At 47.5% G+C, this 20,842-nt stretch overlaps 1 protein-coding gene across 1 annotated transcript; it reads right to left on the reverse strand.

Moving 5' to 3' along the window:
* Positions 1 to 15,780: 15,780 nt before the first annotated feature.
* On the reverse strand, positions 15,781 to 19,991 carry LOC136331935 (leukocyte immunoglobulin-like receptor subfamily A member 6). The gene is made up of 9 exons (XM_066271105.1): positions 19,877 to 19,991; positions 19,517 to 19,716; positions 19,323 to 19,358; positions 18,855 to 19,130; positions 18,409 to 18,708; positions 17,889 to 18,185; positions 17,119 to 17,421; positions 16,540 to 16,590; positions 15,781 to 16,395 (listed from the first exon to the last, which is right to left on the reverse strand). Exons 2-9 carry the CDS (start codon positions 19,548 to 19,550, stop codon positions 16,259 to 16,261), a joined length of 1,434 nt encoding a protein of 477 aa, XP_066127202.1. The 5' UTR covers positions 19,551 to 19,716; positions 19,877 to 19,991; the 3' UTR covers positions 15,781 to 16,258.
* Positions 19,992 to 20,842: the final 851 nt, after the last annotated feature.

The raw sequence follows: 20,842 nt of genomic DNA on the forward strand, positions 1-20,842 counted from the left end.
GTCCCTGATTGGGTGAGGTAGGCTGAGAGGTGAATAGAGAATAGAAGGATGAGGGGTCGGTTTTGTTTCTCTGTTTCTGAGCTCCAGATGGTCAGGGTGGAGGAAAGAGTCGTCCCAATAAGTGGGGAGAGTAGAGGCTTGTTAGCTAGGGTGACTGATTAAACATTCTTTGAAAACCAGTTTTCTGACTTCACAGATTCTTTTTTCTCGGTACAAATCTCCTACAACCTGCACAAACCTTCTACAACTTACATAAACCTTCAACTTTCATGAACTTTCTTATCCAGCAATAACTGGCCTTCATAACAACTTGCTTTTCCTTTCTCTTTCAAAAGTATTTCCATGCCTTATACCTTCTATTGTCAAAACCATACAATTCCTTTCTAGTCAGAACTCTTGATTTTAAATTCTTTAACCTTTAGTGACAATTAAGTTGGCTTTCTTTTTATCCTAGTTTCCTTTTCCCAAAGCCTGATTAAAAGAGTCCTTAGGCTCTTCATATATTTGCCATACGTAGACCAACCAGCTTCAGGTTTGTGGTTGGAGTAAGGCATGCCGTTTTTCTACTTTAGCAGCAGTGGAAGTTGTCAGGATCATGGTGTGTGGACCTGTCCATGTGAAAGTCAGTCCTTGGGTGATGTAATGCTGGAAGTGCCTCTTGGACAGTCTTTGAATAGTTTGCTGAGCAACCTGTAAATCCTGCAAGTACAATACTTAGGGAAAGGGTGGTTACATTTCTACACTTTGCAGTTAGAGTTTAAGTCCTAGTGACCACTGCTTCTAGCTGGAATTAGCAGCAGGTCCCAGCCTATAATAGGCATGGAGCACTGAGATAAGAGGAATAAAGGAGATACTATACATTAAATAAAGTAACAAAATCAGACTGCCAATACCCACAGTAGAGATCTTTGAGGGATAAATAAAACTTAAATATTCAAGTAGATGGCCCTTGTGTTTACAAGAAATGAGATTAGCTTATCTGCTACTTGGAAGAAATACCTTAGGCTCGTGAAGGATGTGCTTGGGCCTTCAGTGGCAATTCCCAGCACGCTGGGCAAGGTCAGGTCACAGGTAGGTGGAGCAGGGCTAGAAGAGACTGCACCCTCCCTCCATGGAGCAAGGGGGCAGCTTACCTTCTCATGTCCCTCTTTCCACAGCAAGGATGTGTCCCTTGATGGGGCCGGGAAGTCTGGCAGGCTTCAGTTCAATGAATTTTTTTCCATTCTTGAAGTAGGGCTCTGATAGAATCCTATGAAGCCCTTTAGGGTGCTGGAGCTAAAAGCTGTTATTTCCTGACTTCTTTGGGGCCTTATTTGCCTTTTCTGTTACTTTTTTAGTCATTATAGACCCTAAAAACCATGCTCAGATCTCACTGAGGGGCTTGACTAAGAGCAAAATTGGAAATCCAGTGTTTAAAGAGGCCTATTAGACTGAGGAAAGAAAAGATTTGATCTGTGGTGGTAGGTGATTGGAGATTGTGGAGGGTCTGAGTTTGATTTAGGGTGAGACCTCAGGGATGGAGGTTAAGGCGATGCCTAGATAGACTACAGACTGAGAATGAAGTTGAGCCTTAGCAGAGAAGACAGGATATCCCTTTACAGTGAGGAGGTTAAGAAGGGTGGTGGTGTGTCTCCTTGAGGCAGGCAGGGAGGGGCTGCAGAGGAGTAGGTTATCTACATATTGTAAGAGAGTACTAGTTTTGAGATTACATGCTGCTAAATCCTGAGCTAGTGCCTGCCCAAACAGGTGTGGGCTGTTTTGAACCCCTGGGTAAGACAGTTCATATAAGTGCTGGGCTGCATTAGTGTCCGGGTAAAGGCAAACAGAAAGTAAGAGTCAGGGTGTAGAGGAATGGTAAAGAGGCATTCTTGAGGTCTAGAACCCTGAAGTGAGTGGTGTTTGAGGGAATGTGTGACAGTAATTTGTAGGGATTAGGGACCACTGGATGGAGGGGAATTACTGCCTCATTGATTAGGTGTAAGACTTGTATGAGGTGATAAGCCCCTGAAGGTTTTCGAACAGGAAGAGTGGGGGTATTGCAGGGAGAGTCCATGGGGATGAGTAAGCCTGGTTTAAGAGGTGGGTAATTATTGGTTTAAGGCCTTAGAAACAGACACAGTTACACATTAAACAAAGACTTTACATAAAAGTTACGAATTAAGGAATTTAAATGAGCACGCTCTACTTGTTTCAATTCAAATTATACTAGAGATATTTTCTGACAAAGAGACAAGATGGATTATTCACTCACACAGTTCAATAGATGATTTTTTTAAAGCTTTTCAAGATGGCAGGGAGTTGCCAGCATAGAGGGGAGGAAGAGAGAAAGCAGACAGATGGACAGTGTGAGTAGCTGGATGAAAAAGAAAGAGGATCAGAATCTGCAGGAGGAGGAGGAGGAGGTTAAAGTATTGGTGTGGTGCCACATGGTCAGAGGAGTCAAAAGGATTTAGAGCTTTTTGAGGAGGGGGAGAGGGTGAGGAGGAAAGAGGCACAGTCACAGTTTGTAAGGAAGGAGGAGGGGTCTGAGAGGAGACAGACAAAACTGCAGTTTGTAAGGAGGGAAGAGAGGTCAGAGATGAGACAGGCACCACAGCCAGAGCCATAGCTTCTAGGGAGGGGGAGGGGACAAAGAACACAGTGGAAAAGGGAGAGACCCCTGGCCAGCAGGGGAGGAGAAAGAGAGACTGGTGAACGAGAAAACAGGATTTAGTGAAGGGAAGGGGCTTTCTGGAGGGAAGAGACTCCAGCAAAAAAGATTTGGTGAGGGACTAGAGAGGGGTCCGAGAGAGGGGTGCTCTCAGGGGTCAGGCAGGAGAAGGAGAGAGTTGGGAGTTGGCGGAGAAGGAAAGATTAGGAGCAGAGGTTTTAGGTGAGGTTTCTTTGGCCAAAAACGGCCTGCTTGTAGAACAGAAGGCACAGAAATTAAGGACAGGAGAGAAGGGAGAAGAAAGCCTGCACGTAAGGAATTTCTGATGCCCTCCTTGTCTGGTGGCAGAAATTGTCAAGATCTCTTAGGATATTGTCATCAAATGTCCCGTTTTCAGGCCAATGGGAGTCATTTTCTAGTCTGTACTGAGACCATACTGTGTTACAGAAGAAGATTAATTTCTTCGGTTTGAGGTCTGAGAGACCAAGTTTGGTGAGGTTTTTTATGAGACATCCTAGAGGGGTCTGGTTGGAAGGCTTAGACTCTAAAGAACCCATAGTGGAGACAGGTGAGCAAGAGGGGGCGTCCCCGCCTTTTGTCACTGTCCCAAGAGGAGAGAATCTCCATGTGGAGGAGTCGTCCCTGATAGAGGTCATCACCACCTGTCAGGGAGCTCCGAGGATGAGAAGTCCCAGAGAGTGGAGAGGTTTGGCTAGGCGCCTAGTCTTCCGTGCAGTCCACTGAGACTGAAAGTCAAACCCCTCAAAACGTGAGGCATGTCAGAGAAAACCGTCCGACCAGGAAGAGGTGTTTTTAGAGAGAAATTTAGAGGCCAACCGGGGAAGGGGAAGGGAGAAACTCCTTACCTTTCTCTCACCCAGCAGGGGTTCAGGACAGGGTTAGACTGCCGGCCAATCGACCTACAATTACACGTCCAAACAGAATCAGGGAGTAAGCCTGGGATGAGCTGCCGCTGCCCATTGCTTCCCTGGGTGTAAGTTTGGACGGCAAAGAGGGATCGACCAGGCAGTTAGTACCCTGTCCCGGGTTTCGGCACCAAATGTTGGAATCCATGGGAGTCCAAAAGACCAGAGTAACAGGCTTTATTGAAAGGAAGAAAGGAATCCTGCTGGGCACTTCTCCCGGGGGGGGGGGGGGGGGGGGGGGGGGGGAGAAGAGCGCAGGTTACAGACTAGGGGCAAGTTATATAGTGTTTGGGAGAGCCTGAGGGGATACTGAGGCAAAGTCCTGGTATGTCCGGAATGCTCCTCCTTGGGGGGCTTCGAGCATGTGAGTGTTGAATCAAAAGTCCTGGTGTGTCTGGAGCCCCTCCTTGGGGCAGCTTGTCAGCTTTTTGGAATTCCTCTGTCTCAGGGGTGATAGTCCAGTAAGGGCGAGGTCTGACAGATAAGTGGAACTGATCAAGAGGGCAGTTTGGAATACACATATCTATGAGTAATAAGGTACCAAAAAGCTACAGAATTAATATTAATATTTTAGGAAGTGTAAAGAACATTTTATTTATTTGGGCTAGGTGTGCAGAGAGATTTTGTAGATGTGATTTCTATACTTGTGTGATTAGCACCAACTCAGGATGGCTGATAGCATTGTATTGTAAATGAAGAGGGGAAGGAAATTTGGATCCCCCCCCCCCATACCTGTGAGGAAGCTGGTAAATAGCTAGCCAGGTGCAGGAAGGGAGAGATTGAAAAAAACCTTTTATTTTTTGATGAGCCATTTGCAGGCATTTTATCCCCTAGCACCATGAAAACTACCCCTCCCCCCCTGAAAGCCTGTAATTAATGTATATATATCTCTAAACAAAGGAATGGCAAATGAACACTAGAAAATTTAGAAATGTCTTTTAGCATGTAGAATGACATTTTTACTATTGTGTTACCTTATAAGTTTTAATCTGTGAAAACGTTTTTCATGAATCCTATAGACAAATGTAAACTTGCTAATGAATTGTGTCCCATCCCCCACATCCTTTTCCCCAGAACTGTATAGGTGAAAACTAAGGTTGTAAGCTTGTGCCATGATGTCTCTCCCCAGCCCATGTGTGATTAAGGGTATATAACAAGCCCCTGAGATGTATTCACAAACATGATTTGGGCCTTCCAGATTGCCCCATGTAAGCTATATGCGGCCAGCATATTTCATAAATCTCCTCCTTTAATAAAACTCTTCAAAATTCATCTGGATTTGGTGTCTACGTAAACCCGTGGAATTGAGGTTTGGGTACTTTACAACAGAATAATATCTTTGCTGTTGTGTTACCTGTAAGGTATTTTTCCCCACCGAGAAAGAAGGAACAGGCTGGAGCCACAAAGTGTGGAATAGTAGTAAAGGGTTATTGAGTACCGCGCTGCCTGGACGATGTTCTCTGGTCCCGGGGGTCAGGGGTCAGAGAAGTTGCAAGGGTTGACCCACGTGAGAGATATTTAAAGGATCCCTAGGGTGGTCAAGCTAATATGACGTGGTGAAATCTCACTGGCTGGCAGACGGTCACTCTTTTCCAAAGGGCTCTTGGGAAGTTTCTTTTGGCGTGCTTGGTTGTGGGTGGCCCTAGCCAAAATTCCCAGGCCTGAGTTCCCCACGTGACCTTCCCCCATTGCCCACCACCCTACATTCTCGTCTTTTGTGTTAATTAGGGGCTCCACTTATTCATCTGGCTACTTCCTGCTGATTAGGGGTGTCGTGGGGAGGGGAAATCAGAAGGTGGTGGTTTTGACGGGTGTCAGGAGGAACATCTGTTTGGCTGTGACTGGAGAAACTTCATGGATGCGATCCCATTCCTGTGGCATTACCCTGGGGTTTGGTGAGGCTGATGGGTGTCTCCAAGTTCAGGGCGTCAGTCCCAGGAGTTTGAGCGATGAGCCCGTCTGGCTAGCTTGGCCTTCCCATTCGGGGGGCTTGTCCTTCACATAGAGACACTGAGGAAAAGCCTGTTGCCCAAAGGGGCGATCACTCCACCAGTGACCGGGTTGCTTGCAGTTAGGGTAGGGCTCAGTGGGCAGCTGTGGGCAGGGGCCCTGTCGGGCACAGTGGTCCTGCTTGCCACACTTAATGCAAGCTCCTGGTGGGGATTTTCTTTGCAGCCTGGACTTGGGTCGGGCACCTCCTGTGCCTTGCCCCTGTTGCTCTGCCAGCCTCAGGGCTGCCACAAAAGCCTGGGTTTGGAGTGTCACCTTCTGCTGCATGCGGGCCTGGTGAACTGCCTTGGCCTGTTTCTACTAATTGTGACCATTAAAAACTTTAAATGCGCCTGACCGGGCAGTGGCACAGTGGATAGAACATCGGACTGGGATGCAGAAGACCCAGGTTCGAGACCCTGAGGTCACCAGCTTGAGCGAGGGCTCATCTGGTTTGAGCAAAAGCTCACCAGCTTGAGCCCAAGGTCGCTGGCTCGAGCAAGGGGTTACTCCATCTGCTGAAGGCCCACGGTCAAGACACGTATGAGAAGGCAATCAATGAACAATTAAGGTGTTGCAATGCGCAGCGAAAAACTAATGATTGATGCTTTTCATCTCTCCGTTCCTGTCTGTCTGTCCCTATCTATCCCTCTCTCTGACTCTCTCTCTGTAAAATAAATAAATAAATAAATAAAAATAAAAACTTTTAATGTCATGTTCACAGGTCCTGGATAGGGGTTTGGGGGTTGAGAATAAGAAGAGGGGGGCTTGTGGGGAGCCCAGCACCCAGATCCAGCTGGAAACGCTGGAGCCAGAGGCAGGACAGAGCCAGGCCTTCCTGCAAGAAAGTTGGGATTGGGAGTCCTGCAAACTGGTGTAAGTGGCCAATGACAGGCTGAGAATGGCCTGATGGAGGAGGGGCTTAAGAACACAGCGGAGAAGGGAGGGTCCCCTGACCAGCAAGGGAGGAGAAAGAGAGACTGGTATTTGCAAGTGAATGAGAAACAGGATTCTGCGAAGGGAGGGGGCTTTCTGGAGGGAAGAGACTCAAGTGGAAGAGGTCTGCAGAGGGACTAGAGAGGGGTCCCGAGAGAGGGGTGACCCCGGGGGTCAGGCAGGAGGGAGAGAGAGTTGGAGGTCCACAGAGAAAGATCAGTGGAGGTTTTAGGTGAGGTTTCTCTGGCCAAAAAAAAAAAAAAAAAAAAAAGGTCTGCACTATGGAACAGGCAGCACAGAGATTAAGGATGGGCACGTGAATAATTAGAAGCCATGAATGTAAGAGATCTCCAATCAGTTCTCAGCTTTTTTTGGTGATAGTTAAATTGGTGATGGTGTTAAAACCGAAAGTCCCTTCAGGAGGCTAATTCAGTGGGTTCTGTGGCCTGGCCACAGCGGAGAAGAAGAACAGTTTCTTCTTTTTTAGGGAGGAAGATTCCTGTGCCCCCATGGCCACCCTCAGTTCTCGGAGTAGTCAGAGTTGAGAACTGGTGTCCCAAAAATCAAGCTTTGGCCATGGATGGATAGGGAAAGTGGATGTGCTCGGGACATCTCCACAGGCACACACATACTCAGATGGAAAGAAGTCCCTGATGTAACTATGGTTTTGGACAGGGAGTCTCGGCAGAAAGAACTGAGAGGAAGGCTGGAGGCAGGGGACTTACTGCACCGTGCACCGAAGTGGGTGGAAGGTCGGAGATCCTGGTTCTTTCTCAGAGGGGAAGGGAAGAGGAGTGGTCTTTGCTGACTTCAACTCCTCCTGGTTTTCAGCACCAAAATGTAAGGTATTTTTCCCCAGTGAGAAAGAAGGAATGGACCAGAGCTACAAAGTGTGGAAAGGGTTTATTGAGTACTGCGCTGCCTGGATGATGTTCTCTGGTCCCGAGGGTCAGGGGTCAGAGAAGTTGCAAGGGGTAACCCACGTGAGAGATATTTAAAGGGTCCCTAGGGTGTCGAGCTAATATGACGTGGTGAAATTTCACTGGCTGGCAGATGGTCACTCTTTTCCAGAGGGCTCTTGGGAAGTTTCTTTTGGCGTGCTTGGTTGTGGGTGACCCTAGCCAAAATTCCCAGGCCTGAGTTCCCCACGTGACCTTCCCCCATTGCCCACCATCCTACATTTTACCTTAGAAGTTTTAATGTGTAGAAATGTTTTTATAGGTCCTATAGACAACTATTGTAAGTTTGTTAATGAATTATGTCGCATCCCCCTCTTCCTTTTCCCACCAACCTGTGTGTGTGTGAACAGAGGTATATAACCTGCTGCAAGGGCTGGACCTGAGAGCTTGCACATGGGTTTTCAGAATGCCCCATGGAAGCCATATGCAGCCAGAGTATTTAATAAATCTCCTCCTTTAATAAAACTCTTCAAATTTCATCTGAACTTGGTGTCTCTACATAAACCCGTGAAATTGAGGTACAGTACCTTTTAGCATCTGGGGTACGGGTACTTTATAACACCCACTGTGTGTATTTCTTGCCTGCTGAGTGCAAGCTAGGATTAAAGCTAATGGCCCATCAGTTCTTGGCTCCGTTGTTTCATTACTGTCTGAACGAATGAAATGTGAACCTGCATGGGCCAGGTGGCTCTGATGTTGACCTTGGCTACTTGCTTTACACTGATGTTCTGTGAAAATTCATTCTGGCTAAAGTCCTTCCAAATTCATTATATTTGTAGGTTTTCTCTAATGATTATAACTGTGACATTTGTTTATGAAGGAACAATGGTTCAAAACTGTCTTCTTTTTATGGCAAAATTTGCTTTCACACTAATTAAAAGTCTTTCCAATTGTCAATGTAAGAAACTTCCAAATGTGTAAGAACTCCTGTGAGTTTTTTGGAGACAAACTGTTGACATTTGCCAGGAAGCAAAGTGCTAAGGGATTGAGAAAGTGCTCAGGAAAATGGCGGTTTGACCATTTATTTTATACATAAGAATCAAAGGGGAAGACACGTAGGGCGAGTTACACGGAATTGATGGGTGATAGACTTGGAAAGCAGGAGAAAGCAAAGGAGGAAATCTCTGTGATGGGTAAAAAAGTAAAAATGTAGAGCCTGACCAGGTGGTGGCGCAGTGGATAGAGCATTGGACTAGGATGTGGAAAGACCCAGGTTCGAGACCCCGAGGTCGCCAGCTTGAGCACAGGGTCATCTAGCTTGAGCGAAAAGCTCACCAGCTTGGACCCAGGGTCGCTGGCTCCAACAAGGGGTTACTCAGTCTGCTGAAGGCCCACGGTCAAGGCACATATGAGAAAGCAATCAATGAACAACTAAGAAGTCACAATGTACAACAAAAAACTAATAATTGATGCTTCTCATCTTTCTGTTCCTGTCTGTCTATCCCTCTCTCTGACTCTGTCTCTGTATAAAATAAAAAAATTAAAAAAAAAGTAAAAATGTAGATATACGATATACTAAAATTCCTTTTATGTAGGCAGGCTTAAAATAGTTAACAGTTAATTAACATGATAATAACAATGAGGCAGGAGTGGTGATTTCTGCTTTGCTGGGATGCCTGCACTAAGTGGGGCAGGAAGAGTAGATTACATCTACGTTTCAAAGGCACCTTATCAGGTACTTAATGTAGATGCAAAAGAAAACAAACAGGTTTGATTAAGGTAAACACTGACCTTTGTTGAGAAAATTACCTCCCTAGGACATGATTACCCACTACAAACTGCTGTTTGTTAGAAAGTTTTAATTTCAGGCCATCCTGTTTGGTTATTTTAGGTCTCTAAGTCTTCAAGGCCTCCCCTGAGCTTCTCACGTTCACTGTGTGGCCCCCTTTTCATCCACACAGTTATAAAAACAAAACAAACATTTTGATAGATTTCTTAACTTGATTACATTTATGCCTCCTCAGTTTTACAGAGACAGAGAGAGTAAGAGAGAGGGATAGTCAGGGACAGATAGATGAGAAGCATCAATCGTTAGTTTTTCATTGTGCATTGCTACACCTTACTTGTTCATTGCTTTCTCATATGTGCCTTGACCGCGGGCCTTCAGCGGACCAAATAACCCCTTGCTGGAGCCAGCGACCTTGGGTCCAAGCTGGTGAGCTTTGCTCAAACCAGATGAGCCCGCACTCAAGCTGGTGACCTTGGGGTCTCGTACTTGGGTCCTTCCGCATCCCAGTCCGATGCTCCATCCACTGCACCACTACCTGGTCAGGCGCCTCCTCAGTTTTAATCTCAGTTGACCCTTACATACCGAAAAGTTTAAGTGTAAAGCCAGTAGCCATGGCCACCATCATAGCTGCCTGGCCCATGTAGGTTCGCATTTGATTCGGACAGATGGTAATAAAACAACGGAGCCATGAACTGTGGGCCATTACCTTTAATCCTAGGTTGCACCCAGAGGCAAGAAATACACACAGTGGGAAAACACTTCCCTTTCCATTCAGGGCTCCCAAAGCCACTGACTTATCTGAGTGCTCTAGAATCAAAGGTTTCTAACCTCACCAGCCTTATTCACCTCTGTTCCTCATCTCCTTCTCTCTGCACAAATTCTGCACAAACTGGCTTCTCCTTCAGTACTCCACCATTTGGCTGCTTCTCCTCTCCTCCACGTGGCCTTTCTCTGCTCTCCTCTCTAATGCTAATCTCAGAAACCGAGAGAGAGCAAGCTCCTAGTCTGCCTCATTTTATAGTGTAGAAATCAAAACCTTTAATCCAATATACAAACAAGGAAGTCTCTGATACAAAGCCACTTATTTATCTGAGGCATAAATGGGATTCCTCATAAGAATGCACCACCCCCTATCCTGCAACAGTCAAGGGTGTGGGGAAAAGCTTAGTCTTAAAACTAAACCTTAGGTTATAAGGACTCTGCCTGCTTACAGCCTGTCCCTCACATCCAATGCAAACTATAAGCGATCAAGCATATATATCATATTTACAAACTTATTTGACCAACATTAAGCCAATCCTTTCATCAAATCATTCCATACGTTTATTTCCTGAACATGTCTTTTTTTTTTTAATACAATGTTCAGAATGTTTTAGGAATATTTGGAAAGTAGATTATAGAGATTATACATTGTTATATAACATTGCAATTAATCATGTTGGGTTAAATGTGATTTCAACTTGGAAACACATTAAACCAAATAAACACGTGGCTGGTAGAACTTTTCATCAAATTCAAAACCCTTGGAGTCTGACAAATTATAGGTGAAAGCCAAGAGTTCATTTTGTTTACGGGAAATTTTGTTGCTTGTAAAACTTACAAGTGAAATGAACATATTCACAAGAAGAAAGAGACAATATTCTCATTTATTAAGTCCCGTCATATCTCCCTGTAATATTGTAAAACAGATGCAAATTGTTAGAGACAACAAAATGATTGTAGGCTTCAAAAATTTAAAACACACAAGCACTAGTGTGACCCGTTGAATTAAACTCTATCACAAAAAGACAGACTGTTTTTAAACACACATAGAACATATAATATTTAACACTGTTGAATTTTTCAAAAGCTAATCTGCAAGAAAGTTGGTCACTTTGAACTTGAATGACATATATTTGGTAAGGTTTGAACACCATTACTCGCAAAATTTGTAAGGTATTTTTTCCTGCCTGACCTATGATGGCTCAGTGGATAAAGTTGACATGGAACACCGATGTTACCAGTTTGAAAATCCTGGGCTTGCCTGGTCAAGGCACATACACAAAGCAACTAGTACAAGTTGATGCTTCCTGCTTCTCCCCTTCCCCCTAAAAATCAATAAATTAAAAAAAATATTTTTTCCAAAGTTAATATGATGAGGCCCTGGCCAGGTTGCTCAGTTGGTTAGAGCATTATCTCGATACGCCAAGGTTGCGGGTTCAATCCTTGGTCAGGGCACATACAAGAAGCAACAAATGAATGCACAACTAAGTGAAATAAATTGATGTTTCTCTGTCTCTCCCTGATCCTCTCCAAAAATCAACCAATAAAAAAATAATTAAAGAATATTATGACACCTCAAAGATTAATTTTGTTTTGTTTTGTTTTTACAGGGACAGAGAGAGAGTCAGAGGGAGGGATAGATAGGGACAGACAGACAGGAACGGAGAGAGATGAGAAGCATCAGTCATCAGTTTTTCATTGCGACACCTTAGTTGTTCATTGATTGCTTTCTCATATGTGCCTTGACCGGGGGCCTTCAGCAGACTGAGTAACCCCTTGCTCAAGCCAGTGACCTTGGGTCCAAGATGGTGAGCTTTTTGCTCAAGCCAAATGAGCCCGCGCTCAAGCAGGTGACCTCAGGGTCTCGAACATGGGTCCTTCCGCATCCCAATCTGACGCTCCATCCACTGCACCACCGCCTGGTCAGGCAGATTGAATTATGGATAGTAACTTTCACACACACATTGTACAATTTTATTTTATTTTTTTTGTATTTTTCTGAAGTTGGAAACGGGGAGGCAGTCAGACAGACTCCCACATGCGCCCAACCGGGATCCACCTGGCACGCCCACCAGGGGGCGATGCTCTGCCCATCTGGGGTGTTGCTCTGTTGCAACCAGAGCCATTCTAGCACCTGAGGCAGAGGCCACAGAGCCATCCTCAGCGCCTGGGCCAACTCTGCTCTAATGGAGCCTTGGCTGCAGGAGGGGAAGAGAGAGACAGAGAGGAAGGAGAGGGGGAGGGGTGGAGAAGCAGATGGGTGCTTCTCCTGTATGCCCTGGCTGGGAATCGAACCCAGGACTCCTGCATGCCAGGCCGATGCTCTACCACTGAGCAAACCAGCCAGGACCACATTATACAATTTTAGATGGCCTTGGTGCGGTAGCTCAGTTGGTTAGAGCAGTGGTCCCCAACCTTTTTTGGGCCACGGACCGGTTTAATGTCAGAAAATATTTTCATGGCCTTTAGGGTGGGACGGATAAATGTATCACGTGACCGAGACAAGCATCAAGAGTGAATCTTAGACGGATGTAACAGAGGGAATCTGGTCATTTTTAAAAAATAAAACATTGTTCAGACTTAAATATAAATAAAACGGAAATAATGTAAGTTAGTTATTCTTTCTCTGTGGACCGGTACCAAATGGCCCACAGACTGGTACCAGTCTGCGGCCCGGGGGTTGGGGACCACTGGGTTAGAGTATCCTCCCAATAAGCCAGGATTGCAGCTTCAATCCCTGGCCAAGGCACATACAAGAATCAACCAAAAAGACCTGCCCTGTGGTGGCGCAGTGGATAAAGCGTCGACCTGAAATGCTGAGGTTGCCGGTTCAAAATTCTAGGCTTACCCGGTCAAGGCACATATGGGAGTTGATACTTCCTGTTCCTCCCCCCTTCTCTCTCTCTCTCTCTGTCTCTCTTCTCTAAAATGAATAAATAAATTTAAAAATTAAAAAAAATATCAACCAATGAACACATAATGAATGGCACAACAAGGGGATGTTTCTCTCTTTCTCTCCTCTCTGTCTATAATCAATAAATAAAATTTTTAAAAATTCAAATCTCACCCTGGACAGTTGGCTTAGTGGTAGAGGGTCAACCGGCATGTTGAAGTCCTGGGTTCGATTCCAGCCAGGACACACAAGAGAAGCGCCCATCTGCTTCTCCACCCTTCCCCCTCTCCCTTCCTCTATCTCTCTCTCCCCATGCCACAGTCAAGACTTCATTGGAGCAACGTTGGCCTGGGTGCTGAGGATGGCTCCATGGCCTCCTCCTCAGGCACTAGAATGGCTCCAGCTGCAATGGAGAAATGCCCCAGATGGGCTGAGCATCGCCCCCTGGTGGGCATGCCGGGTGGATCCTGTTCAGGTACATGTGGGAGTCTGTCTGTTTCAGCCCCCCCCCCCCCCCCCGCCTCCCGCTTCTCACTTTGGAAAAATACAAAAAAAAACACCTTCAAATCTCATTAAAAAATATTTTTCTTAGATGTCTATAGATTGATATTTAATACCTTTTTTAGTAATGTGTTTGACTCTTGATTGAATACATTACCTTATTCACTATATTTTATCACCTCCCTCAGTGCATATTTCTAATGCCATGATGTCACAAGGAAACCAGGAGTGAGTCACAGCAGGGTGACCTGGGTGCCCAGAAGGAGAGGTCAGTGTGGGACACTGCTGTGAACCAGGTGAGGTGAGGACAAGGAAGTGTCCATTGGATTAAATTGGGCAACAGGAAAATATTTGGTGGCCAGGACAGAAATAGGGGCCTCACCCGAGGGTCCAGCTCCATGCCCTTCTCAGTCTGTGGGTCCTTCATGGCAGCATCTGCTGGGGCAGAATGGGGGTGTCTCCTGACAGGGTCCCTGAGATCTCAGGGCAGCAGATCCCACCTGCTCCCAGATGGGCCAGTAACTCAGGGGTGAGGAGAGGTGCCAGGTCACGCAGTGTGGATTTCAGTCCTTATCACCCTCTCATCTTAACACCCCCCCATCATCTTCTGAAATCCCTGTGCCCCCTCCCCCAGGGCAGCCCTCTCTTCCTTTCACAGAGGGGCTCTTCCTGGGAGTCCACAGCTGGGGTCAGGCTGGGGGAGGATATAGGAGTTTTATGGACAGAGAAGGGTCATGGGGCATGTCCATAAGGTCTGGAGGTATTCTGGGCAGGAATTACCTAATCTGCAATTTGTAGGTTCTGGGCCTGTGGGCCCTGCAGGAGGTTAAACATCAGCCTCTCTATGGGCTGCTCAAGAGAGACAGTTGCAGCCCTGGGAGGGTAGGAGTGCGGTCTCTGTGTGATTCCCCAAGAAAAGAAGGAAACATTCAACAAAAGGAGTGGCATTCGCTTGCAAGAGGTTTCTCTATTATTTTCCAGTAGGTGTTGCTGTATTACAAATTTTAGCTCTGAAATTCCTGGGGTTAGCCTCAGCTAAGATGTTGCTGTGCTATAATGTAGTTAGGACTGCAGTCGTGATGGTGCGTGGGGTGGGCGGTGAGGTTTATGCTTTTAGCGTTTAGAATCTCAGGCTTGATGATCTCAAGAATCCAGGCGCTCCTCCCTGCGTCCCAACATACCAGGAGACCAGACAGAGCACCTCTGGTCTTCAGGGGAGAGAGCAGCTCTGAAGAGCTAGCTGTGGAGTTTGTCTCTGCCACGCCCCCTACGGAGAGGTGAGGAGGAGGGATCTGGGAGGCTGGGGGGCTGCACTTTGTATTTTTTGTGTGTTTGTGACAGAGACAGAAACAGAGACACACAGAGAGGGACACACAGAGACAGACAGACAGGAAGGGAGAGAGTTGAGAAGCATCAATTCTTCATTGTGGCACCTTAGTAGTTCACTGATTGCTTTCTCATATGTGCCTTGACTGGGGGACTGGGGAACTAGAGCACAGCGAGTGACCCCTTACTCAAGCCAGTGACCTTGGGCTTCAAGCCAGCGACCTTTGGGCTCAGGCTAGTGACCATGGGGTCATGTCTATGATCCTATGCTCAAGCCAGAAACCCCATACTCAAGCTGGTGAGCCCATGCTCAAGCCAGTGACCTCGGGGTTTCGAATGTGGTTCCTCTGCATCCCAGTCTGATGCTCTATCCACTGTGCCACTGCCTGGTCGGGCTAGATAAGTTTTTCTTACATCAGGCCTGAGGATAATTTTTCCAGCTTTATTGAGATGTAACTGACATACAACACTGTGTAGGTGTTAGGTGACAATGTGTTGATTTGATACATTTAAATATAGCAATATGATACCACCATAATGTTAGCTAACAATTTTATTTAAAGTCACATAATTGGTAAGTTTTTTGTTGTTGTGAGAACAACAACACATTCTCTTTGCAACTCTTAGGAATGTAATACAGTATTATTAACTGTAGTCACCATGCTTGTACTTCAGACCCCCATGACTTGTTAATCGTGTAATTGGAAGTTTACCTTCTGTAACCAATCAGTCTCTCCATTTCCCCTACACTGCCTGTGGGTAACCACCACTCTACTCTCTGTTTCTACAAGTTTGGCTTTTTTTTAGATTCCACATAGATGTGGAATTCAGTATTTGTTTTTATCTGTCTGATTTATCTCACTTAGCATAATGCCCTTGATATCCATCAGTGTTCTCACAAATGGCAGGATGTCCATCTCTCTTGTGGCTGAATAATACTTCATTATATATATATATATGTAAATGCCACCAATCAGACCATTCTAAACATGTTCATTCAGAGGCAGAACACCACCAGGCTGTCCCTTCAAACAATCATGTGGGGATTCCAATTGATGACATTTCTGGAAAAATGACACCAGTGGCATCTGGTGAAAACAGGAGGGATTGTGGGTTCAGAGAAGGTAGTAGATGGACATCATTTTGGGCTAATCTTTTCTGAGTCTCATTTTGCCCATTTATTTAGTTATTAAATCCAGGTAAAGTCCTGCGAACCAAACAGATGAAGACTCAACAACATTCATCTGGTCATGTGGTGGTTAGAAATTTAGATCATATTAAATAGAAGTGGGGCAGAGCATGAGGTTTAAGGTGAGTGCACCCAACCCGGCCATGTGGTGTGGACCTTCATGTCCCAGAGTCAAGAGAGAAGGGAGCCAGTTACACAAGGTCAAGCATGGTAGGGAGAGGAAATAAATGCACATTTAATGGAGGAAGAGTCCTGTGCAGGGAGCACTCCGCCATTTTCTGCACCCAAACCCTGTTGACGCCACTGCACATTCCTAGCAGGTAGTTCTCCCAACTCATCATGGTCCAGATTTTCTTCCACCTCACACGCACTCTGAGGGTCGGCAACCACTGCGGTGCTCACCTCCTGGCTGCCTCGTGGGTCCTTCTCGGACTGTTGCGAGCCTGAAACAGCAGCACCCCGAGGGCCAGCAGGACCAGTCCAGCCACGCCCATCCGGATGAGGTTCCCCGCTGTGTAGTCCTGGGGGTGGGAGGCTAGGAATTGTACACAAAGAGGTCACGGAGGTCAGGAAAAGCCAAACCGCAGGACCCTCACCATCCGCCTAAGGCACCTGCTTCCCCTTGACAGGAGGAGCCCCTCTGTGCCCAGCCCCATAATGGAGAATTTTTCTTACTCACCACTCTTGGGGGCTGATTTGTTTTGTGAGGGGCTGATGGTGTCAGCCGCTCCTGAGAATTGTGAAATGAGGGAGTGAATGAGGACCTGCACACACACAAGCCTTCCTTCTGGTTTCAGTGCTCTCAGATTTCCCCACTTCTCAGATCATAACTCTTACATAGCCCCGCAATGAGCCCTGTCTTGGCTCTGCCAGGTTCCCTGGTCTCCTAAGCAGACTCCCTCAGCCTCCTGTGATCTCTGAATTCAGAACTTGTTCTCAGTCGCTTCAATAAGAGCTGCACCCAAGAGTTCAGGATTATGAATAAAAAGGTGTTTATTCAGAAATAACTGAGACCTGTGTGTTCTGTGTTTAGTCAGAGGCACAGAACTCCTAAGCTTTTGCCTACAGCTGAGAGATCCACTTACTCAACAGCTGAGGACGCAGGGCCCGAGGAGGAGGGGTTGGTGTCAGGGGCTTTCCAATGTCCTGTCAATAGAAACCCCCTGGAACCCACACGTATTACTACTATCTCAGATGCTCCAGGGACAGCGCCCTGAACTAACTGAGCTCAAAAAGAACAGGTTCGTGGGCCCCTCACCTGAGACCAGGAGCTCCAGGGGCTCACTGGGGTGTGACAGCAGGTAGGGGGTGGTGTTCTGTGAGCTGTAGCACCTGTAGGTCCCCCCGTGGGCTGAGGTCACAGGACGCATGGAGAACTCTGCCTGGCACTGCTGAGCTCTGAGCTCTGATCTAAGACGCAGGGGGGGACCGGCTGTCCCCTCCTTGTACAGAAGGAAAGTGTCTGTCGGGCTCTGTGACTGACACAGCAGGGTCACGTTCTCTCCTGAGGCCACCGTGGGGCCCGGCTGCACCGAGAGGGAGGGTCTGTCAGGGAGCCATCCTAGAGAGAGGGAGTGTGGGTGAGGGCTGCCTGCCACCTTGTTTTTTGTTGTTTTTTAAAAAAATTTTTTTTTATTTATTCATTTTTAGAGAGGAGAGAGAGAAACAGAGAGAGAGTAGGGGGGAGGAGCTGGAAGCATCAACTCCCATATGTGCCTTGACCAGGCAAGCCCAGGGTTTCAAACCGGCGATCTCAGCATTTCCAGGTCGATGCTTTATCCACTGCACCACCACAGGTCAGGCCCGCCACCTTGTTTTGACTGAGAGTCATCAGGCCTCTCTCTGAGGACCCTCCTCTCTGTCTGTCTCTGTTTCTCTGAGTCTCCCCTCCCCTCCCATCCCCTGGCTCTCTCTGTCTCTTTTTCTCCCTAGGACTTGACTTTCTTTATTTCAGCATTGAACATTGTGGATTCCCCAGAAGGACCTGTTTAAAATCTGGTTCCCTGATGGAAACCTCTGGCTCCTCACCTGCCACCAGGATGTCCACGGGGTCACTGGGCGCTGACCACTCGGAGGAGAGGCTGTGTCCACCGTAGCATCTGTACCGGCCCCCGTGGGAGCTGTTCACAGTGTCCAGGGAGAAGTTGGCCTGAGAGAGCCCAGCTTGGGGCTGCAGGACAAGAATCTGGGGGAGGTCAGGCTGCCCTTCCTTGGACAGAGCGAATCTGTCATAGCTGACATCAGAGCGACACTGGAGAGTCAGGCTCTGTCCAGGGGCCATGATGGGGCCCCACTGGGTCAGGAGGGAGGGTTTCTGAGACACACCTGGGGGGACCAGACGTGAGTTACAGGGGTTGTTTCCCCCATAAACCCTCTTCTCTCATCCTGGTCCCTAGGTCTCACTGTCTCTCACTTCTGTGTCTCTGGCCCATGAGACCTGTGTTGTCCAAATTCAATTATCTCACAAGGGGCTTCCATGTCAGCGAGGATCCTAGTAACTTGTCTGGTGCTTTACAACATGGAAGGGGCAAAATAGAGACTTTCTCACCTGAGACCAGGAGCTCCAATGGGTCACTGGAGTGTGACCACACCTGGGGTCTGTTCCTGAAATAACCATAACATCTAAACATCCACCTGTGGCTGGGGGTCATGGGGTTCACAAGGAACAAGGCCTGGAACTGCCCACTGGGGTATCGTTGTGCGTCCAGCTGGGAGAGCCTGTGATCTCCTTCCTTAGTCAGAATGAACCTGTCAAATCCAAGCCCTGAGCCACACTGGAGGGTCACGTTCCCTCCTGAGGTCACGACAGGGCTGGGCAGGGCTGAGAGGCTGGGTTTGCTGTAGAATCCTAGGAGAGGAGGAGGCAGCATGTTAGATGGGGCTCACTCCTCCCTCACGTCCCCCAGGGCTGGGCTCTGAGAGGGGAGACCCCCTGAAAGCAGACCCCCTTCCTAAGGACAGAGCCAGAGGCTGAGACCCTGAGTGTCCCCTCACCTGTCATCACCAGCTCCAGCGGGTCACTGTGCTCTGACCAATGAGTGGAACTTTTATATTTACAATGATAGCGTCCTGTGTGTTTCCATTGCACCGATGGGATGGAGAAGTTGGCCGCGTTCTCAAGCTGCAGTATGACCCAACGTGTTGCACTTCCCTCTTTGTACAGATGAAACTCCTGGGATTTCAGGGTCCCCTGACACCAGATGGTCACAGGGCTCCCCCAGGGAGTGACAGAGCCTGGCTCAGCCCAGATGGTGGGTTTTGGTAGGGTCTCTGCAAGAAAACCAGAACCTGGGTCACAAGACATTCACCGCTGTTTCTAGTTCCCAGATGTCCCCCAGGACACTCCTTGATGCCCCCCATCTATTAGCCCAGAGTTGATTTCTCCCTTTGTCAGCTGATCAGGCTTTGCCTTCTTGTTCCCCAAAAAGAGATGGGACCTGGTAGTTTTGGGGATAGACTCACCCCACTGCATTTCAGTCTTCAGGCCCACGCTTAGCCCTGGAAGAGAGTCCCTGTGAGAGATTGGCCCCTGAATCCTGAGCAGAACCTTCCACCCTGTAAGCCTGCTGAGTCTGATGTGCTGACAGAGCAGAGCCTGGCTGTGGGGTGGCACCCCTCCCAGACCAGGGCTTCCCCTTCCCCTCCTCTAATCTCACCCAGGCAGAGCAGGGCTGTGAGTGTGGGGGTCATGGCATCTCCTCTCTCCGGTCCCAGCTGTGCAGATGGAAGAGACTATGGTTCTCTCATGACGGATAAACACACAGGGTGTGGCCATTTGGGGCTGGTCCTCTTTGTCATGGGATTGTCACAACAGCAGCTCCACAGTAAGATGAATATTTCCTCCTTTGAAACCTTGCTTGTGTTTCCAGGATGGAACAGAAAATAGACCCTGAGCCTCATGAGATGCCCCTTCCAGGTGAGGTGACCCAGGGTACGTCCTTCCCTGTCAGAGCCTACCCCGTGGGGTCACCCTCATCCTCAGCCCGTCCATCAGCTCCTTCCTGTGGGGTCCTCACCATGGATGGTGGTCACCAGCCCTGGAGATGCTTCAGGAAGATGTGGGTCCCTGTGACTGCAGAGCTCAGATCAGCAGGGACAAGTCCACCGTCTCCCTGTGCAGTTCAGGTCCAGTGTCTCTGACAATGAGCACAACAGAGAAGTAGAGAAAAATAAGGGAAGGAAACATGTCCCTTCCGGCCCCAGAGTGTGGCTTTTTTACTCTCAAATCCCTTAATTGTTGGGGACCGAAATATAAACAGGGTATTTTGCAATTTGGATATATCTTGGGGACAGAGGTGCTGGGCCTAACCCCCACTTTACCTGCCCAGTTAACAAAGAGCTATACCTGATTCTCGCTTGTCCCACCCATGTTCTCCAGAGCAGGCTGGAAGTTAGATTCTTACTGGGGTAAAGTTAGATTTGAATGGTATGGTGGGGTTGTCTTTGAGTTGTCTTGGAAACAATTGAATTGCTAATGGACCACGTTTTTTCCCTGAATAAAGATGGATGCCTTGGGGGGGGGGGTGATTGCATCGGCTTAGGAGCAGTTGAGACTGTTCGCCTTGCAGTCCTCCTGAACCAATCCTTATGTATATATCTTTAAGTTTCTGACTATCATTTATTCAATTTCATACCTTTTCCCATTCGAAGACCCCGTAATAGACTCCTCGTGGCTGGACCGCGACACTTCATGAGTTCTCTCTTCCTTGCAACAGCGTCCACCCCCACATTTCTTCAAACAAGATTGTGACTCATTCCTGCTTCCTTGCTGCCCTTGTTTCTCAGGCAGAGCTGTTCCCTCATCCTGAGGCTCTGTCTTCATTTTAAGGGACGAGTGGGTTACACCTCTAATTTGGAGAACAAAGCTGATCTTATTTCAATATTCCTCCATCAATCAGTGTTCATGTGACCTTGAGCAGTAATGTCTAATTTTGGAAACCCAGTTTCCCCATCTGCATCAAATTGTCATGAACCCCAGTCCT

Source organism: Saccopteryx bilineata, chromosome 3 (genome assembly GCF_036850765.1).
Source record: "Saccopteryx bilineata isolate mSacBil1 chromosome 3, mSacBil1_pri_phased_curated, whole genome shotgun sequence".
NCBI classification, from domain to species: domain Eukaryota; kingdom Metazoa; phylum Chordata; class Mammalia; order Chiroptera; family Emballonuridae; genus Saccopteryx; species Saccopteryx bilineata.

Coding starts and splice junctions, on each gene's coding strand:
- LOC136331935 (XM_066271105.1), bottom strand. CDS start 19,550: ATGACCCCCACACTCACAGCCCTGCTCTGCCTGG. Junction 19,131..19,322: donor GAAGACTGAAATGCAGTGGG/GTGAGTCTATCC, acceptor GTTTTCTTGCAG/AGACCCTACCAAAACCCACC. Junction 16,591..17,118: donor CCTGGAGCTCCTGGTCTCAG/GTGAGGGGCCCA, acceptor CACAATTCTCAG/GAGCGGCTGACACCATCAGC.